We start from the raw sequence: 22,932 nt of genomic DNA, 5'->3' as shown, positions 1-22,932 counted from the left end.
CTTCTTTTGTATATGGAATACTTTTGAAGTTTGTGGTGTGTTGCAAGAAAAAAAAAGGGGGGGGGGGGTATAGGTACAAAACGTATAATGTAATAGATATTAACCAGAGTAAAATACACAACAACAGATAATACTATATGGAAGCAGTAATAATTGTGGAAAAAAACAAAAGCAATGAGAAGTCTAAAATAAAACCTGACGTATCCGCATTCAATTTGAGGTCATATTTGACTGTAGTGTTCTATTGCTTTGATTTGATACCTCACCCAATATGATAGTTTAAAAAATAATTTTAAAGTATTGTTTTGCATGACACTTGATTTATACCTGAAATTGTAATTTTTCATAAGGTTAAGGTGCTCTAAAAATTGTATAGGTCGAAAATTTAATTTTTGAAGTTTTGTTTATAAAACGTCGTTTTAAGATTATTTTAATAAAATAAATCTTAACAATTAAGGTTTATGTATAATAACAAACATTAATTAAGCCAAAACATTATCATTTGTGTTTAATTAGAGTTTAGAAATAGAAAAAAAAGACAAAATTGAAACCCTCCCAAATTTTTACAGATTTTTACATATTATGTCCTTTGACCTCAATTAAAAAAAATTGTGACCATATTAAGTCTTGACGACAGGCATATTATTATAGTACACGATTTCCTCTTTCCAATGATAAATTATATAGGTGTGTGTTCGGTGGGGAGATTAAATTTTAAAAAATCCACCTTCAGTCACCGCACTAATATACGCATATGGTCCAACCATACGCGTATGGTCGGACCATACGCGTATGGTCGGGGTAATTAACACTCTGTTGCAGTTTACTTTTAATACTTCTAAACTCTTCATATGGTATGACCGTTCATTCAAAAGACGCTATCATATAGGTAATTTCATCATTATATTATAATAAAAAGATAAGCTCAATAAAAAATAAGAAGTTTCACATAGTTAATTTAACTTAATTGTCAATTTTAAAGTAAACACATTTTATACCGATGGTCATTACCGATTTGTTATTACGAGTAAATGGCAATATGTCGACTAAAAAAATATTTTCCAAAAATTTCTTAATGAACTGTTACATTAGAAGTCACTGGAAAGTAGCATACTTTTAGTTTATTTAAGTTGTGTTGTGAAGATGGTGTATTGCAGTCATTTTACGATATTTGGAAGTGAATGTCATCCAAGCCTTCATGCACGAAATTCAATGTAACTGGCGATTAAAACTAACTATGGATGGCATCAATATTAAATTTTTACGTAGTTTTTTGGATTATAAAATAAAAAAAATGTCATGTTTTAAACTATCACTGTTTTTGTATGATAAAGTTTATGTATTATTGAAACGTTTATAATGTAATTTGAAAAAATAAATATACCTATATGGTCCAAATACTCATATGGTCCGGCCCGTTAACAACCAAACGAGTATTATACTCATATGGTCAGACCATACGCGTATGTATTATTAAAAACCACAAGGTTAATTTAAGGTTATGTACACCCAGGTTGAGATTGCTTGAACTATATATGGTTTATATTATATACGTTTATTCAGAGGACGTGTTTTCAACAGACTGTCGGCATTCCAATGGGAACCAATTGTGCTTAGTCTTTAGTTTATAAATATGTTGTGTCTTGTGTACTATTGAATTTGTCTGTCAAGTTATTTTTGGCTATGCCGTCGTTGTCAGTTTATTTTCTATCTATGCGTGTGACTGTCCCTCTGGTATCTGGTACCTGGTATCTTTCGTTCCTCTTTTTGTTTTAATTTTGTCCACACCTACATCTACATCTACGACATAGCAGCTATGTCGTCACTCGAAAAGGGTACTTCGACCCATCACTCATTAGTATAAAATTGTACTTTGACGTCTTCCAACATGACAAACACTTTGTAAATAACATTAAATAAAAACAGTTCCAGATTGTGCTCATAACTTTTGTACAGGTACTAGTTAAAGACATCATTTATCTTTTGGCAGTGGCTATTTGACCGGCACCGGCTAAATAGCAAATTTGCTATTTGACCGGCACCGGCAAAATAGCAAATTTGCTATTTAGCCGGCACTGAATAAAACTGTTTATTGATGTGATAAGTAAAGAATAAATAAGCTTTATGATAATTTAAAATCATTTTATCACATAATATCAAGCATTAAAAATACACGGAGTACAATAAAAAAAATATTGAAGTTGTTCATAAATAAATAATTTATAACTTTATAATCAGCTGTTTATAATATTAATTAAAAGCATGAAAATACATTTGTATAAACATTACTAAATGTATGTTTTTCTAAAATATTTATAAATCTGTGATACATCATTACTCCACATTACCAGATTTTGCTGAACATTTTCTGATTGCCTTAAATTCTTTGCGAACAGAACGAGACCTCAAAACAAGTGGTTTATTTCAAAAGAGGACTGTTTCAGCATTCTCGAATGACTCACCTGAATATAAATATCAAGAGTTGATGACATCATATGCTTGGGCATATATCATGAAACAGTTTTCACTACGGTCTGAAGTAAAATTGGCGAAGAAAGAGAGTGGTGATAGAGAAATTATATGGACAACTACAACAAACTGTCATCAGTCTTCCAAAAAAGAGTACCTGAAAAAGCAATTGTGGACCATTTCGTATACGAAAAGTTCCAAAGGAATCGGATTTCTTTTACTAGTATTAGACTGGTTTCACGGTTGGAAGCGATTTAGAAGGGAAAAAATGCTGCTAATAACAACATTTTAATAACCGAGGAACAAGTTGAAGCAAGACCTGAACTTTTAACTGCCTCTTGTTTGGACTCAATTGTAAACATTTATTTAATCAAAAAGTATTGTCAAAAAGATGCATGGGAAGCTATTTAGAGCGTTCATAAAGAGAAATAAAAGAAACCCTATGCACATATGATGCAGATCTAAAGGAAGCCAGTGTAATATGTAGTTCCTGTTTGGAGTGGCAACATTTATCTTGTGCTAGATTAAAACAACTTTCAAAGGCAAATAATTGGTTTTGTAACAATTGCAGATGTTAAATCATGTACATGTGTCCTTTTGAAATTCATAGCAACAACTTTTGATATTGTCTTTTTTAAGATGTACGAAGTTTCACATAACATTATTTTTATAGCATGGCAGGATATTTAAACCATAGATATTACACAGAATTTGGCATCAACTTTTTTATAAATATTTTAGAAAAAAAAATATATTTAAAAATGTATATATACAAATGTGTTTTCATGCTTTTAATCAATATTATAAAGTTATAAATTATTTATTTATGTACATCTTCAATAAAAAAAAATTGACTGTACTCAGTGTATTTTTAATGCTTGATATTGTGATAAATCATTTATAATTATATAAGCTTATTTATTCTCTAATTACATATTGACTAACATGACTAATCACATCAATGAACAGCTTTATTCAGTGCCGGCTAAATAGCAAATTTGCTATTTTGCCGGTGCCGGTCAAATAGCAAATTTGCTATTTAGCCGGTGCCGGTCAAATAGCCACTGCCTTATCTTTTATTTGTGTTGGTTACTTATAGCCACTACAGAGGAGCTTGGTGAGTTTGGTCTTGAATTCCTCAGTGCCGGCTCAATCTCTAATAGCTCGTCTGGTAGTTTATTCCAGTCTCTGATGGTCCGAGAAAAAAGCTGTACTTGTAAATATCTTTGTTTGGCCTGATTTAGACATATCTTTTAGTGTTCGACTGATGGAGTCTCGACGTTCTTCTTGGTTTTAAATTGTGCGATGGCATTGGAATAGCAACCTTTTCATGGATGGCTTTATGAAAGAGTGTTATGCGTGCTGTTTCAAGACGTGGTTTTCATGTAATATTTAGAAATGTTTGAGTCTTAAAAGTATTTTTTAATAAGTATGTTGAATATGTTTAACATTTTTGAATCCATGCGACCACTTTTTCCTGTCAATTCCTTAAAAAATTGATTTCCGGGAAATAAGCAGAGCTGTCCGATTTTATCCGTGGTTTAATTACTTTGTGACTGGTACCCAAGTATTAGATATGACTTTCTTGGGTTTTCTATAATTCCGTATTGTTGATACCAGATTGTTAAAAAAGCAAAAAACGAAACAAAGTAGCAGCATGAAAGGTAAATTTAAAACTACAAGCACATTAAAAAATATAACATCAATATGAGATTGATTCACTGTGCATCAATCACAGACACAAGCACTTGCTTCTATCTAATGTCGACTATGATTAGTATCATATGAAGTATATATTTTTGTAGATCCATATTTTAATATATATATAAACCGATAAATTATTCTATTTATATGGATGGTCGACCTTTCTTTGAATAGAAACAAGTGCCTGTGGCATCAATGTTACATTTGTCTTCTTCTGAGGACTGTGTGCTTTCATCTCCTTGTGTAGAAGACCAGCTGATCATAACTACATCATATATGGAAAGGGGGGGGGGGGGGGGGGGCTTTCATCAGGACTCCTGGATTGGTTGTTTTCAGGATTTTGGGATTGATCAGTTTAGAATCAGGCAAAACTTTTTTTGAATTTCAAGATGTGAGGATTTAAGTATTTTAAAATTTTGGACCCCATATGTTTTTAAGCAAGGGATTTTTGAGATCAGGACCCCTCCTATTCCCCCTCCCTCATTCGACTCTAAGCGTTACACAGGATTGTAATTTTAGACTGTTTGAGACGTCTCAAATGAAAGTGGCCGTGTTTGTGTTCATTCATAATATTGAAATGTAAGTTGTATTTAATGATAGTACATGACATACATGTATATATAAAGGTTGAGGATGAACACAAATGGGGGCCACTTTTATTTTTGACAAAAAACATCTGAATGGTGACGATTTGCATATTTGATATATTTTTGCTTGAATCAGAGGGTTTTTAAATGACTTAATCAGCTATAATCTTTCACATATACTATTTGAATCAATTGAAATAGACACTAAAGTGTTTAAAAAGTGTCAAAAATCTTTAGTTAGATGAACCTAAAATTTGAGGCCAAAATCGGCTCTTACCGGACCTACATTTGTACTCCTTTATGTAAAAAAAGAAAAAAAAGAAAATTAGATATACATTTTATACAGCATCAAATGACAATGAGGCCATAGTTATTATATTTTTAGTTTTACGAATTTTTTTGACAAAACCAATGGGTAGGAGGACGAAAAAGAAACCAAAAAAAAAAAATGCTGCTGCTTTTTTTTTTTAATACCAACCGTCAATATCAAAAAAAATAATTTTTTTTTATTTCACCAGGAGGTTTTCTACTAGTGTAACAACTAAATTTTTTTTCTTGACAATGTTTGAATTGAAAATCAATGTGCAACAACTTACTAAATCACCAAGAGCATAAATTTAGATTCTTTCATGCAGTTATGAACTAAAATTTTTTTTTTTGCATGAAAAACACTGGGTCGGAGGAGAAAAAAAAATAAAAATCAACATTTTTAATTTTATTTTTTTCCTATTTGGCAAAAATTAGGGTAGGAGGGTTCGTACAACTAAAAATAAAAAAACTACGGCCTGAGATCTATTATTGTAGGACAAAGATGTACATCTAATGGAACTTTAAATATATTATATTTTATTTTTCAGGTTACAAAGAAGTACAACAGGATAGCATATCAAGCAAAATAAGCCTATTATAAATTTATATAATGGCATCTGCAGTTGATCCCGTGGACTTAATAAATATAGAACGGAGGCTATTAACTTTGGAAGCAAATACTAACAAATTTAATCTCAACAGAAAGGAGAATCTCAGAAGATTGCAAGAACAGAAAAATAATTGCTATACTGAAATTAAGGCTTTTAGACAGGATCTGAATATGTTTTTGGATAAACTTGAACAGGCATTCTGTCAAGAGCTTTCGTCATTAGAAGAAAAACAAAGGGAAAATATTCTATACGTTGCTAATATACTTGGGAAAGTAAATCATACTGTTGTAACTTTAAAAGCAAACCTGAGCACACTGAGAGAAGTGAAGAACAGTGCCACCAGTGCCTATGATAATAGTCTCAAAAAATTAAAAAGCGATCTACGTATGAATGAAAGCTTAGTTTATATTGATCTATTTCATGATAGTGGTGGGAGGGATCTGGACCTTAATATGTCCTTAAATCCTTATTTAAAAACATTAACTAGTGATATATCATCACTAGGTGATGTGTATATTGCACGTGGTCCAACAGGGATACAGTTTGATGAGCATGAGCAGAAGAAAACAGTTATGGTTGATACTGAAATGTCAGAAGATTCAAAAAGTGAAAAAATTGACAGAGAAGATGGGAACAAAGAGAAGGGAAGTAAAGGTAAGAGTTCACAGTTTATACTTTTTGTGAAAAGATTCTGTGGGTTATTTTTTATTGTATCTACATGTATGTCAAACATGTCAGAAAGTTTGTTAACTGACAATCTGAAAATAAATCTTGATTGAAGGTCTTTCAATTGCAATGATTCTATTAATATAAAAAAGAAGATGTGGTATGATTGCCAATGAGACAACTCTCTACAAGAAACCAAGTGACACAGAAACAAACAACCATGTGACAACTACAATGTATAGGTCACTGTCACAACTACAATGAACTTCTACAATGAACAAAGGTCATACTGCATAGTAAATAGAATCATTATGCATGTGAAGCATGGTTTTTATTCCAATTTATATGATTGATTTTGTCTAAAAGAAATAATGCTTTTGTATTTCAGATGTATCAATGTTTATAGTTCAATCACAAGAAAATTCAGAGCTGATATGTAATGTCAAACAAGAACCAATTGAGGACTGTCAAAATACCACAGAACAAGATGATTCAGAACTGATTTGTAATGTCAAACAAGAACCCATTGAGGATTGTCCAATTACATCGGAACCTTTGCCTTCTATTATGTCAGTACCTCTATCTAATGTTCTTCAGTCACAGGCCATTCCTGTTACATGTACCACACCATATGTTATAGGACCTTTGACGTCTGCCATTCCAGCTCCTTTTGTTATGCCTGCGAAAGTGTCTTCAGCGCCTACAATGCAATTTCCTGTTCCCATCCAGTCTGCCAATAACAGACCTAGAGCCCCAGCTCCAGCTAAGTCACCCATGGCAGGAACACAGCCATATCTTATTAGATTCCTGCCAATGGATAAGAATTCAACAATAATCAGACGTTTTCCTATAGTACCAGTTATGCCAGGTTCAAAAAATGCACCTACCTGTTTGGCTACTTGTAATCAACTACCGGTAACTCAACTACAAATGGCACTACAGACAATTGATCAATCAAATCATTCAAATTTAACTCTGGTTAATGCGCAAGGAAACATTCAAAATACTGCTGCTTTACAGATAGATAATGAATTAAAACAATGTGACCAGCAACTGATTAAGTTAGAAGCATTGAGTCCACAACCGTGTAAGTCACCTGAGCTTGTACAACCACCTTCTATGGAGGAGCTACTTTCAGAGATAGAAAAGAATAATGAAGATGACCAACCACCCAAAAAAAAACGTGGACGATTCCTAAGAATGACTGATGAAGACATGGAGGAGTTACAAGAAGCAAATTTCGAATCCAAATCTACGCAATCCAATACTAAATGGGGTGTAAAAATGTTTCAAGGTAATCTTAAAAAAGCTTTTTACTTTTTTTTTAATGCTGAATATTATCCCAAGTAAGATTTTTATGGTAAAGGAAATATTAAAATTAGACAATGTGCCTTCCATTCCTAACATGGCTTATAAATGCAAATTGATATTTACACAGCATTGTCATGAATGTTGAACTTCAAAACATAACATAATAAATTCAATCTTTACTCTTTAGAGCTAACTAGTACTGTGATTAGACAATTATATTACATAGATATTTAATATGATCTGGTCATATGACCATAAACATGATAAAAACATTGATCATGTACATGTTTTATGTTGTTTTTTATGCCTTATTTATGGACATAATGTTTTCTGGTCTGTGCGTCCGTCCGTTCATTCATGTCATTTGTCTGTCTGTTCGTCTGTCCGGCTTCAGGTTAAATTTTTTGGTTGAGGTAGATTTTGATGAAAGTGAAATCCAATTAACATGAAACTTAGTACACATGTTCCCTATGATATGATCTTGCTTATTTTTATGCCAAATAAGAGATTTCCCCCCATTTTCACAGTCCAATGTACATAGAAAATAATAGTGTGGATGGGACATCCGTGTACTGGGGACACATATGTCCCACATAATCTTTTATTCATATGATATTTTACAACCTATAGCTAATCAGATAAAGAAAATGAAATAATTGAAAAAAAAGATGGATTTTAGTTGTATATATATGTACATTGTATGTCATGTACATGATGTAAAAAATGTATGTACATATATCAATAACTTTTGGAAATGCTAAAATTGTGCACTTCAATTTAATTTGATAATTTTGTATTATATTTTATACATTTCGTACATGTAATATGGAATATTCTAAGATAATAGAATTGTATAATTCATTTAATTAGGACCAGATGATTATGTAGTTTAAAAAAAACCTTTTAAACAATATCCTTTAGACAATTTGTTCTAACCATCAGAAGTCATTGAAGATTACCTTCTATAAGTGGCTGAACTGAAGTAATCATAAACTTAAGTTATTATTAGTGGTGGATCCAGACATATTCATTAAGGGGCGCCCAGTTAGTCTGCTCTTGTGAGTATTTTGTAAAAAAGGGGGAGGGGTTTTTCACATGTTGCGCCCTATCTTATAATGGATTCATGATTATTGCTTAAAACTTTACATACTTCTTAGTAATATTAATCTTAAGATCTGTATACTTCTTTGGTTTTGATACCAAATTTCGTTTTAGGGATACATGAGATATTGAGTTGTTTGTAAAAAAAGGGGGGGTGTTGTTCATATGCCAAATCATATTTCAAAAACAATTTATGGTTTTGCTTAAAACTCTTTACACTTCTTAGTTATATTAATCTTAAGGTCTGAATAATTTTAAGTGATGATTCAAAATTTTATTTTAGAGTTATTGAGTTTATAAAAAAGGGGGGTTTTCACATGTTGCACTGTATGTCAGAAACTGTTTATGATTATTGCATAATATTTAAAACAACAGGTATATCATGCGCTCATGGCGCAGCTGTTTATTGGTTATTATCTTGAATATTATTATAGATAGAGATGAACTGTAAACAGCAAAAATGTTCAGCAAAGTAACATCTAAAAATAAGTAAAGTGACCAAAATAACCCAATTGAGGCAAGCAGCTTCACCAACCACACACAGGACTATGCCTTGAGGAATTGTCGTAACCAGGCCAAACGATGCCTTTAGGCATCATCAATCACTTGATAAAAATAATTTTGTCTATGTTAAAGCCAATAAATAGATGGGGTTTTAGGAAGCTTGCATATCACAATTAAAGAATACCTTTTCTGACTGAAATTGATACCTAAGGTATTAATATTTACTTCAATACATACAATGAAAGATCGGTAGCATCAACAAACAAAATAAACTGTCCTCATTTTGTGCAACACATGTGATTTGATTACAGAGAAACCTGTTAATGTAACACAGACATGACAGAGAGGAGATAATCAGTTTAGGCAAAAGGAGGCAATTGCAGTTTCTGTATCGAAAGACAAGAAATTGTTTTCTGATCTCTACCATTGAGGGAAGTGAGAACTCCAAAGGCAGTAACTCCTATGCCCAAAGATGGTTGTGGATTACACCACCCAAGTGTGTGATGTTGACCTCTGCTGACCAGTACATCCAGTTTAAAGCTTACATCTTTTACAAATTTTACCAAATCACCCGCAAACTACATCAATGACCTTTTTGGATTTTTCTAAATCTGTTGCAACTCAACTCATTGCAGGGTGTACTACAAGGAGAAACAATAGGAGGAGTCCATCAAACCCACCGGTAGAACGTGAAGAAGTCCGACTGAAACATAGGCATTTCCCAGCGGACTTGGGAAACAAAACATGGTGTCACATATGCTGGGCTAGGGTAGCTAATGGGACACAGGAAAAAAGGCATCAGACAAAATATGGATGTGCTGAATGTAGCAAACACCTTTGCCTGCCACATTGCTTTACAGTGTTCCACTCAGTCAAAGATTACAAAAAAAAAGGTATTGTCATGTTAATTAATTTATAATTGCAATGATCATTTCATACTTTAATGTAACAATATTGAGTTAGAAACTAATTTGATGAGGAACAAGAGGAGAAACAAACTTTTTCAAATTTCACCAAATCACCAACAAACTACATATCAATGACCTTTTTGGATTTTTCTAAATCTGTTGCAACTCAGCTCTTACAAATTTCACCAAATCACCAGCAAACTACATCAATGACCTTTTTTCTTTTTTTTTTTTTAAATCTGTTGCAACTCAACTCATTGCAGGGTGTACAACAAGGGGCAAAAGTAGGAGTAGTCCATCAAGCCTACCAGTAGAACATTTGGAAGACCGACTAACACATAGGCATATGCCAGCAGACTTGGGAAACAAAACATGGTGTCACCTATGCTCGGCCAGGGTATCTAAAGGGACACAGGATAAAAGACGTCAGACAAAATATGGTTGTGCTGAATGTAGCAAACATCTTTGCCTACCACATTGCTTTACAGTGTTCCACTCAGTCAAAGATTACAAAAAATAGGTATTGTCATGTAAATTAATTTATATTGCAACTATTATTTCATATTTCATATTTGTAACAATATTGAGTTTGAAACTAATATGATGAAAAACAACAAAGAAACAAACGTTTTTTTTCTAAAATGCCACCCTTTCTTCATTCACATGTCAAATTAGTTCAGGCCAGGCAACACAAAATCGCAAAAAAAACCAATTCAGTAAGGAAAGTGTTCTTTCATCTTTAGGGGGTTATTGTACTTTATAGTTAATTTTTAACAAATTTTCATAAATTTTTCTAATCTTACAAAAATATTTTTCTCTGAAACAACTGAGACAAATTAAACCAAACTTGGTCACAATTGTCATTAGGGTATGTAATTTAAAAGTTGTGTCCCATGTCCCTGTCTGCCAACCAACATGGCCGACATGGCTAAAAATAGAACATAGTGATCAGATGCAGTTTTTGGCTTATATCTTGTTTAGATTTTTCTTATGTTGCAACAAAATATCTATTTTTCTAAAATTTCTTAAAAAAAGATATTTTGTTGTTACATAAATTTTTGTTTTAGTGGTGTAAAATGATATATATTTGCCACTTACTCAATTTTTACGGTAAACAATAATGAAAGTCAAATTCTAGGTGAAATAATACCAAATATGATGAAACAATAGTAATGTTATAGCATATTGACCTTGTAAGCTGTTTTTGTTGTTTTTTACTTCCTGCTAACTAGGTAGTAGATTGGTTTACAAACAAAAAGGAATAGTTCAATAGTAATCAGAATCAATTGAAAAGAAATCAGAATTTATTAATAAGAGAACAAGTTATCTTCCTACATTGTTATTAATTACACAATCAACATGTGATTGCTTTTGTTTTAGAAACTGACATATAATACTGTAAATTCAGAAATTATTACATGCATTTATTATTAGTATTTTGTCATTTTAGACTAAAATATGATATTGAGAAAATCCTGTTCAGTTCATAATAAAAAATTTCAAAATTTGAGTTTGAATTATTGCAATTATATGTAACCCTGTCACATTTTTGGCAATAATAAAACTTTGAAATGATTTCTGAATTAACATAACAATTTATTTTTTTTGTAATGTTCAACTTTTAAAATGTGTATTTTTATTTTGTCTTTTCAGAATGGAGTGGAAACAACAAGATAAGAGGTTGATTTTGAATCCATATCTAAAGAAGATCTCAACAACAATCTTAAGCATTTCTATTTTGAAATCAAACCTAAACATCAAGAAAAAAGGGCTTCACGTATGCCAGAAAAATATGCATCTGTGTACCATAAAAATGCACACAAACTTTTGCGCACAGCTTTAAACGTTATTTAAAGGACTTACAGAGAAACATTAATATTGTTCTGGATAAGGAATTTAGAGACAGTCTCAATTTGCTGGACTCTACACCTGAAATGATGAACATAACTTGACATTCAGGTCCTACACAGCACAATGACATTTGAATTGGAGGACCTCAAGAAAATAAGTGATTATATATATCAGAAGTGTTGTATGCCAGTCTTCTTGCGACTCCAAGTTTGGTATTTCTTGGCAATTCATTTCTTTTAAGAGGGTCTAAATTTCATCAACAACTTTGAACAAATTCTTTTGATTTCTGCAAAGATATGAATGGAGAAGAATAATGAATATGTTGTAATTAATGACAAAACACAGCAAAATAATGTACATGGTGGGGAAACAAGTGAAAAGGGGCCAGTAGATGAACGTATGTATGCAATACACATGATACATGGACATAAATCATGCCCACTTAAAGTTATACATGTTATACAATATTTTATTAAGAAAACAGCCACAGAAGCTACGTCACTCTTCAACCGTTGTGTTCAGAACACTGTAATTGTGAATTTAGATTTGGAATCTGTTAATGTACGGTACACTCACTGCATATACTATATACAACTCAAAGTTTGCGATCAACTGCTATACGAGCAATGAATGATGTAGATTATGAACTTAAACACAAAATGTTCATGAGAGGACATAAAGCATGAAGTTACAATTGCTACTGTACTGTTAAGCAACAAGAACTAGTTTCATCAACAGTGACCCATATTACAACTAAGGCATGAAATATAGACCACAGTGACTGAAATGTTCCCCTAGAACGATTTTAATGAAGAAGGACATACTGTCAGCAACTCAGCATATCAGACATTCTTTCCATGCCAGCATTTAACTTGGGTTGTCTTCTGACCACTTAAAATGCTATTCCATCTGAAGGACCACTGGACGTTAAGCAATCAACAATCAACCAATCAATTAATCATCTTTTAAAAGGTTTTATGACTAATAAACCTTTTGTCAATTATGTGTTTAACTATAAATCTCCAATTGTGTATCTAATATAATACAAACTACATGTATGTCTGATACAAGGACATGATGGACAAAGATATTAAGATAAATTAGATGATCATTGGTAATGCTAAACAGACATACCTTAAATTTTATCAACTATGTGACTATGTGTATAATGTTATTTTTTTTTTAATTGTTATTAAATAAAAGTTATAGAAATTTGAAAAAAATCTAAAATTTTATGAGTTATCTACCTTGTCTGCTAAATATAAGTAATGGAATTATTTGTAACTTGTGTAAAAATGCATTTTAGGGGAAGCTGGCATACAGAAAGAATTATAATTATAAAAAATAAGGAAAATTTATAACAGAAAGTCTTGATAACCTTATGAATGATCAAGTATGAATGGCAAATCAAAAGCTTAAACTAATGGAAAACAACTGTCATATTCCTGACCTGATGCAGACATTCCCTTATATCATGTATATAAAATATGGTGGATTAATTCTGGTTTTATATCTAGCTTAACCTCTCACTTGTATGTCAGTCACATATTATTCTATTATACTGATAACAGTGTGAGTAAAACTAACAGATAGTATATACTAGTAGGTAAAAATGTCAAAAATTGAGTAACAGCAATCAACATCCATTGTGACCTACATTTCATGCTTATCATGGCCCAATCTGGTGGCGGGTCCCCCTATAGTGATCAGTCTGTCCGTCTGTAACAAACTGTATTTGCTTAATATCTTGAGATTGAACTGTTATAATTTCAAAGTTTATACTTGACATGTATATTTAACAACACCATAGGGTGTATCATAATGTATGTTTAACTTCCTAGGTCAAGGTCAAAAACTTTAGTGTCAGTTGACAACCCCAAATGTCCTATAGTAAAGATTGTGTCCGCTCTAATCATGCTAATTATCTTGATAATGATAAGGATTTCAAAGTTTAAACTCAACTTTTATATTAACATATACCAGACAGTGTTTTATAATGTATGTATAACTACCTAGGTCAAAGGTCTGTCCATCTGTATGTTTGTCTTTTTGTCTCTAACAGATTGTGTCAATACCATGCACTATGTAAGAACTTAAAAAAGTACTTCATATCAGCTTTTCCATACAATTTTTTTTACCACAATTTATTTACAGCATGGCCCAAAGATGGCTCTCATCTCAATAATGTCTAGTTTACTTTGTTAGAGTCTTTTAGTTTGAGTTTAAAACTATGTAACATAATTTAAATTTCTTCATTAGTAATTAATTTATCTAAACTGCTTAAATATACATTTTGAGGAATATTTTACAATCTAGTGATCATGAGGTCACTGTGATCTAGATATCATTGGGGCACTGACTTTGGCCTATTTAACATTTGAGTCAATCTATTGGTAATATACATATATAAGTAGGATTTACTTTTCTTGCTACATTGACCTATACTTATGATGAGCTGAGCCTTTTTCAACTGATTTTTATAGTTCTTTTTTGTATTGTACTGTTACACCACTTTCTCGTTTGAATTGTTTTACATTGTCATTTTTGGGCCTTTTATAGCTGACTATGTGGTATTGACTTTGCTCATTGTTGAAGTTCTCACAGTGACCTATAGTTGTTAATTTCTGTCATTTGGTCTCTTGTGGAGAGTTGTTCAAAAAAAGAAGATTTGCAATGTAATATATATTTAGAAATTGGCATGACTTTTTCAATGCATTTGACTGTCATACTTTCCATGTGCTCTGTTTTATTATTCATCAATGTCAGGATCTGGTAAACCTCAGGAACAAACTTGAAACTTAATTAGCTTGCCATCAGCAATCACTGAATGAAAAAGTATTTATCGATAATAAGTCAAAGATGTGAATTATATAAAAAATGTGCATGCAAGATTTTGTCTAGTATATATATGGATGCATTGGTTCAGTAATTTTGGGCGTTCTACCTCAGGAATAGATTACCTTAGCTGTATTTGGCAAACTTATAGAAATTTTTGTCCTCAATGCTCTTCAACTTCGTACTCTATTTGTCTTTTTTTAAAACTTTATTGGATGCGAGCTTCACTGCTGTGTCTTTTTTAGATGAAATGCCCGTCTGGCGTAAATACAAAGTCCTGATATCTATGATAAGTATATTTGATAACATTAAAATTTCAAGAAATTATTATTAACACAGAAAACAAAACCGAAAATTATAAGATGCAATACAAACAGTTAACCGTCATGCACAGTCTTATTTATGAAAACTATGTATCAGTATATATTATTTTATTCATTTCAGAATGGAGCAAAGAAACTTCGGGAGAAGAAACGGATTTAGAACATGTATCTGTAGAGGAATTAAATGAAAAGCTGAAGTATTTTTATGCCGAAACCAAACCAATAATAAAATCAAATGACAATATAAGCCATAGACAAACTAATCCAGCCATGTATACAAAACATACAATGAAGAATGTTCGAGCTGCATTGAATCGCCATTTTAAAAATATTAAAAGAGACTTTGACATTGTTAGAGATTCTGCATTCAAGGAGAGTAATGCTCTATTAGATGCAAAGATCAAAATTCTTGAAAAGAAGGGTTTATTAACCGGAATCAAACACAGGGAAAATATTGACAAAGAGGAAATGAAATTATTGTGTAAATATGTATATCGGTCAAGTTGTAGTGCTCTATCACTTAGACAAAGTGTATGGTTCTGTATTACGATAAACTTTCTTTCGTTGACGCAAGAGAACCAGAAGGAACTAAAAATAGATTCATTTGACTTTAACACGGATGCTGATGGGACAGAGTATGTTGTCATTAACCGTGAAACTATAAATAGTTTCAACTGTCGGGATTTAGAAAAGGAGCGCATGTGTGCATCACCTTTGAAGGCTTTCTGTCCTATTGCAGGGCTTCGTTTACTTATTAGAAAAACAGACCCAAATGCTACTTTTTTGTTTAATCGTCTGAGCAGAGAAGTTATAACATCTGCTATAGAACAGGAAGTAAATATATGGTATTATGCAAAAACTGTATCAAAAAGAGTGTTAAAACTACTCATGTCTGATATTTGTAAATCAGCAGGCTGTAAAAGCGTATATACTTCAGGTTGTCTACATGATACTGCTATATTTTCTAAACAAGATCAAGATTTTAGAGCGCTTATGTATAATTTGTAAAACTTAGGTTCTCTTTTAAGAACAATTCATTATTTATGAGTGACACTGTCAGCTCAAATACCTGTTTATTATTGTTAATAATTTTTTTAAAGTTATTTCTAAAAATAGCGGGAGAGATCGGTTTGCACCAAAAATGCGTCCTTTTGCGCCACAACTTTATTTCTCCAATGCTACGTTTGCGCCACATGTTTTAAAATTACAAGGTATCATTTGCGCCAAAAATAAAACATGGGATTGCGCCAATTAGCAGAAAAATGACTTCCTTACTCCTTTATTCGGACTTGGAACTGGCAGTTCATATGGCAAATGTTGTTTCCATTTGGTAAACATATCTTTTTCTTACTGCTTCTGCAAGAATACTTCCCAATTTATGGTATGTAGTAGCTTTTAACTTCACTTTATTGTCTAAAAACATACAACATTGAAGGATGAAATGCATAAAACGGTTCATAATAATTCCTAATAATAATAAAGCCCATATTCACTGTGTCATCAACATATGTGGCTTTAACATAATAAGCAAAAACTTCTATTTTCTATATTGACATATCTTTATAAAATATTCAGCAAAGCAATGAGTGTTATTCTCTCTCTGTACAATGACAGTCAAATGCATTTTAAGTCATTTCTCTTCAGATGCTCATCTTCATGGTGAAATATCTCCAAACATATGATACTTTTTAAGTATTTTAAAGTTATTTAAAAAATAAAAATAAATATATAGTAATCATTAATATTCATGATAGATATGTGTACAATTGGCGCAAATGAGTTCCGAATATTGGCACAATTGATACATTTGGAAAACAAAATTTGGAGCAAATGATATCCCTGAAAAACAGTAATTGGCGCAAAAGGACTGCTGCCAAAATAGAAGTGTTAAAGATTACAACTTAATACATGTATTCTAAATTTCCTTTGTTCCTACAACTATAATGCTCTTTGTATATCATATTTATTAAGGTGGTACCTAACACTACAGGGAGATAACTCTGTAGAATCAGCTTTATGTTTTGATTACATTGCATTGTTAAGAAAATATTATAAAGCTTCTCAATGACCAAAATAAGTGATTGTCAAACTGCTATATAACCAGTGTAATTTTTCTGATAAAAAGGTTGGTTCAGTTTTTTTGAAATTTTTTATATTTTTTTTCAAAGGGTCAAAGTAAATACTTTGTCAAAATTTTAAGAAAAGTAAACAAGCCAAAATAATTTTAGTTAAAGTGTTGGGTACCACCTTAAACATTAAAGAAATCCCATTTAAGCATTTATTTTTGAAAAAAATATTTATTCATTACACTTTTTTCTGTTACACAAGGTATTGTTTGTTGCTGGTCACATGTTTCCAGATAAATATTGTGATATTATGTTTTAACTGAGACTTCTATATGTTATAGTTCACAGGTTGTGTTTATTAGCTCAGACTGCTTGATTGAGCATAAATACATTATGTTCAATTTGGCCTAAAACTATGATTGTAGGATATTCTGTTACATAGAAATATTAGATATCCTGATTGTAAATGTATATTGGAAAAGAACTAAAATGGTTTCGAATTTCAATTTACCAATAATAGAAACAGTAAAAATATTAAATTATTTTGATTTAACACTTTTTATGAAAATATAACATCTTTGTTGATTTTCTTATAATTATGCATCTTACAACCTCTAACCCATGATGATTAATGAATCTTGTTAATACAAATTTCCTGCGTTTTGAAAAAAGGGATATTGCACATTCATTAATTTTACCACTAAAATTAGATTCATTTGACTTTAACACGGATGCTGATGGGACAGAGTATGTTGTAATTAACCGTGAGACTCTGAAAAGTTTCAGCTGTCAGGATTTAAAAAAGGAACGCATGTGTGCATCACCTTTGAAGGCTTTCTGTCCTATTGCAGGGCTTCGTTTACTTATTAGAAAAACAGATCCAAATGCAACTTTTTTGTTTAATCGTCTGAGCAGAGAAGTTATAACATCTGCTATAGAACAGGAAGTAAATATATGGTATTATGCAAAAACTGTATCAAAAAGAGTGTTAAAATTACTCATGTCTGATATTTGTAAATCAGCAGGCTGTAAAAGTGTATATACTTCAGGTTGTCTACATGATACTGCTCTATTTTCTAAACAAGATCCAGATTTGAGAGCGCTTATGTATAATTTGTAGGTTGAGAGTTTACAAGACCATGTTAAACCCTAACACAGTTACTTGTTTTTTATGGTCTGTTTTGTAATAAATCAGGACACTGGTTTTCTTGTTTGAATTCATATTTTGTCATGTCAGGGTGTTATGTCCCTTGTATACAGTATGGGTTTTGCTCTTTGTCAAAGGTTCATTTTTAGCCATGGCTTTGTCAGTTTGTTTTAGATTTATGAGTTTGACTGTCCCTTCGGTATCTTTCGTCCCTCTTTGTATGGTGGCATATATTCACATCATTAGGACTCGCAAGCAATCATACCACATCTACTTGTAAACAAGTAATACATTATACAAGTAACAAAATTGAGAATGGAAATGGGGAATGTGTCAAAGAGACAACAGCCCGACCATAGAAAAAACAACAGCAGAAGGTCACCAACAGGTCTTCAATGTAGCGAGAAATTCCTGCACCCGGAGGAATTCCTTCAGCTGGCGATTTTTTTCTTTCTAAAACTGGGTATTCTGATAGATGATTGATGGAGTGTTGGTCAGTGGTGTTAAACACCACTTTAAAAACAATGGGCTATATCTTGGTCAGTTAGTTAACATTGGTAGAAGAAGCCTGAGTGCTCAGAGAAAACAACAACCTTCAGTAAAGTAACTGACAATCCTAGTCAATTAAGATTATAGGAATGCTATGAGCAGGGTTCACACTCACAACCTCAGTGTTAACAGGCTAGTTTTACAGTACATGTACTTCTTAGGTCATGGTCCCCAGCAGAGAGAGACACATATCTCATGATTGATAGATTAATTACAAACAAGTAAAATCTAAAGCTCAAGCCAACTTAACATCTAAACAAACAAACAAGTTCTACTGTAAACTGACATGAGATATTACCCTACCACACAGAAAAATCAGCCACACAAATCAGTCTCTTGCACAATCAATAACTTCTACAATTAACTTATACTTTATTGTATGAAAATATAAATATGTAAAAAAAACTATCTAACAATAAATTAAAACTAAACTGACAAGATCAAATTAAATATACTAAATTACATAGTAAATATCATCACATTATTTCAAAATAAAGTAAAACTACCGGTCCAGTAAAACTGACAAGATCACATTAAATACGGTACTAAATATCATCATATCATTTCAAAAGAAATTGTTAAAAAAAATTGAATATTTTGAACTAGAAAAATATCACAACCATATCAGATCTAATATTAAATTTCACATTAAATATAATTAAAAACACTGAGAATTGTGTGCTTTAAAACTCATGACCTTAATTAAAATTCTTATTTGTTGTACATACTAATTATAAAAGCTGGTACACATTCTCTCATTCAATGTCAATCCATAGTAAAATAAATACTGTAAATTCAGAAATTATTGCGAAAATGCGACAAGGTTATAATCGCAATAATTAAAACTCACATTTTTTAATTGTTTTACATGAATCAAACAGGAATTTTTCTGAATATCGCAAACATTAAAATCATATTTGAGTCTAAAATGACAAAATCGCAATAATAAATGCATGCAACATTTTCTGAATTTACAGTATATAAAGTACTTTTAAAAGCTCTTGATTTTTATTCATAGGTTATAGAAAACATACATATGAAAAGATAGCAGTTATCAAGGAACTAAGACATTACATTAAAGCATATTCACTGACAAACTTGCCTGAAAGTGGACACAACAACAACAAATATATAGCAATGATATTTTACTATGAATTATCAAAATTGTTTAAGTCAATACCATTTAAAGCTTTTATTTGTGACTTTAATGGCATTAATCAATGTAAGAAACCATACTTCTATCACAACTCTTTATACTTCTTTCTGTATTCCATATGTATAATGAGAGTAATATGATCTATTACATCTATGATCTCTCTTTAACATGTTTAAGGAGGCTTGAGGGAGCAAAAATTTCAGCAAAAGATTTAATTTTTTTTTTTTCATTACAAATTTTATCTATTACTTTATTAGTTGTTACTATAATATCATATAGTACACAAAAATCAATCCAAAAAATAAATTTGTAGTGGATCCAGATGACCTTTAAAATGTATAATATCATTGATAATCTCCAAATTGGTAAATTTTTAATTAATTAAAAATACTTAATTCCATCTCGGATGCTTTCGACATTACTCGTTACCTTTCGATATTACTCGTTACCTGTTTGTACAAAAATTTATCGTTCGTAATTTATACGCATTTGATTGGTTAATTGAAATACCTGTTCACTTCAGGTAAATTTTCATAAATATTTCCTGGTCATTTCGAAAAGTTTACTGGTCAATTCAACACGTTAAATTTACCCACCCTCCCGCCCATTTTATTTTTGTATAATTTGATTATTTTTGTACATGTGTTATACCTTATTAAATAGAAGAAGTTAGTCTTTTTCAGATAATGCAGATTGATGAATTTGATGTCTGTTTGAGAAGTGACTGGTGCATTTATATATTTTGGAAATTAATATTTATCAAGAATATGGACTTTAAATGAGAAATTTATTTATGACATATGTATGATTGTAAATTGTTATTTATGCCAAAATATGATTATCATTACTTATGTGTTGAGTTTTGTTTTATTACATCGAAATTGGAGCGGAGGGAATTATCTCCCTTTGGTGCAAAAATGCCATTTTTTGTTTTTTGGCATTAACATTGAAATATCTTTTTTTTGCTCATCAGTGACCTTTTTTTTTCTCTCAAATAAGCTGTACTTAAACTAAACTTTAGAAAATTTCAGCAATTTCTGTATTTTAGTTCTGTTTTTATTTCAATATTAAAATGTACCTCTTTTAACAGAAAAACAGTACCTTTACAAAAATGTATGCATCTTTCTAAGGCAGATTGTGAGCTTAAATGAACGGTGACCCTATTTTTTAATTTTATTTTTCTATTAAGTATGTGATAAAGTTCTTTTATAGAGAAATACAGCGAAATCCTAAATTAAAAAAAAAAAAAATGATTTATACAAGTGAGCCCCCTAAAACATATATTTGTTACTGATGAAATCACTAATTTAAAGCTTAATTTATTTAGAGATATGATATTCTGAGTTAAATTTTGGATGCATCTTGTATTGAAGTGTGTTGTTATCATACAAGAATAAAAATTATACAACTACTCCTTTTCATCTCATGTCTTTCTACATATCCAAGAGAAGGAAGTTAACCTTTTACAAAATATTTCAACAATGTTTCCTTAAAATATTTTTTTTCTTTGATCATGATGATTCCATTGTTGACTGTGGTATGTTTTGACAATAGTTCAATACAGCCATCTGTAGCATTTTAGCTCTTTGTGATTCTTCTTCTCGGACATGAGATACTTCTAACTCACGAGACTTGAGACGTCTTCTTAAACTGTCTAATTCTGCATCTTTCTCCTCACAGGCTTCTCTGTATCTCAAAATTTGTTCTGCAATAATGATAAAAAGATATAAATAGCACTGAAAATTAAAATATGTTCAAATATTTAAAAAATCATTCACTTTTTGGGATAATTTACAATATAGAAAACCTTATTTATACATGGGACACTTTTAAATGAACTGTTACTTATGTTCATGTTGTTATATATTTTTTTTCAAAGTTAATAGATTAGACTGGATCTCAAATTTTAATTTCCCTACATCAGACTGATTACCAGTATATAGAGAACTATTTCAAGATTTCTTTGATGTCTGACTGCCTGTTTTAGGATTACCTAGAACCATGGACTATCAGAATGCCGACTATTTAGAAACATGGAAATTGCAGATTCAACTTTGGGGCCACTAGTTTCTATCTCTTAATTATATACCGGTACAATAGATGTATTTTCATGTTGATAAACCATACCCCTTCCAAAATCAGATTGTATCTAAATGTTAACTTAAAAAAAATTTATCAAAATGTGGTGAATGAAAATAAATAATTTCAAGGTTTTGCTTTAATTTGGAAACTTTCTCTTGATAAAAAGGATAATATTCCATGAAGATTTGACCTAAATGTTGACGACTTAGAAGATAATGAAATGTAGGGTTTTCTATGTCTCTTGTCCATGTCTTCCCTAACAGTAGACAAAAATGACATATACCTTTGCACCTTTTGTCAGAACACCATTGATGTTTTTTTATTGGACTGCTTTTATATAAATGTACTGTAAATTCAGAAATGATTACGTGCATTTTTTATTGCGAATTTTAAAATAAATGGACGTAATTAATTATTGGGATGTCAGGAAAGTCTGCATATATGTATTAAATATAAGAATGCAAGTTCTTATTATTGCGATACTCTCTTGGTCACATTATTCACATAGATAAAAACCTTGCAATAATTTCTGAATTTACAGTATAGCCTTTGTCTAATTTTATTCATACTACTTATAAGGGCTGTTCCAGAAAATACTATGTCCCCCCCAGGGACGGCACTTTTTTTTAACCCCCACCACCCACAGAAATAAAATTTAATTAGAACAGCACTCCCTTTGCATTTTGGTATTTCAAATACAACCACCCACATAATATTTAAAAAAATTGCCTTCCCTGGGGGGGACATAGTATT

At 31.2% G+C, this 22,932-nt stretch overlaps 2 protein-coding genes across 5 annotated transcripts in view; one reads left to right on the top strand and one right to left on the bottom strand.

The window, feature by feature from the left end:
• The first annotated feature begins 4,031 nt into the window (after positions 1-4,031).
• LOC134724984 (uncharacterized) lies at positions 4,032-18,431 on the top strand. 2 transcript variants are annotated; one of them, XM_063588420.1, is made up of 6 exons: positions 4,032-4,133; positions 5,618-6,334; positions 6,735-7,640; positions 9,898-10,155; positions 10,434-10,690; positions 11,824-14,138. In XM_063588420.1, exons 2-5 carry the CDS (start codon positions 5,680-5,682, stop codon positions 10,688-10,690), a joined length of 2,076 nt encoding a protein of 691 aa, XP_063444490.1. In that variant the 5' UTR covers positions 4,032-4,133; positions 5,618-5,679; the 3' UTR covers positions 11,824-14,138. The 2 variants fall into 2 exon arrangements, with proteins under 2 accessions (XP_063444490.1, XP_063444489.1); XM_063588419.1 differs by lacking the exons at positions 9,898-10,155; positions 10,434-10,690; positions 11,824-14,138 and adding an exon at positions 15,301-18,431.
• Positions 18,432-19,392: 961 nt separating this feature from the next.
• The window catches only part of LOC134724985 (leucine-rich repeat-containing protein 45-like), a 32,695-nt gene continuing 29,155 nt past the window's right edge, over positions 19,393-22,932 (bottom strand). For 2 of the 3 annotated variants that reach the window (XM_063588422.1, XM_063588423.1), the window contains exon 18: positions 19,393-21,802. In XM_063588422.1, coding sequence (XP_063444492.1) covers positions 21,609-21,802 — 194 coding nt within the window. In that variant the 3' untranslated portion in view covers positions 19,393-21,608. The remainder of the gene's footprint in view (positions 21,803-22,932) is intronic. The other variant, XM_063588421.1, reaches the window with a different exon arrangement.

This window comes from Mytilus trossulus, chromosome 7 (genome assembly GCF_036588685.1).
Source record: "Mytilus trossulus isolate FHL-02 chromosome 7, PNRI_Mtr1.1.1.hap1, whole genome shotgun sequence".
In the NCBI taxonomy this organism is placed as follows: Eukaryota; Metazoa; Mollusca; class Bivalvia; order Mytilida; family Mytilidae; genus Mytilus; species Mytilus trossulus.
Note: the sequence above shows the minus strand (reverse complement) of the source record. Positions and strands in the feature narration are given on the sequence as shown.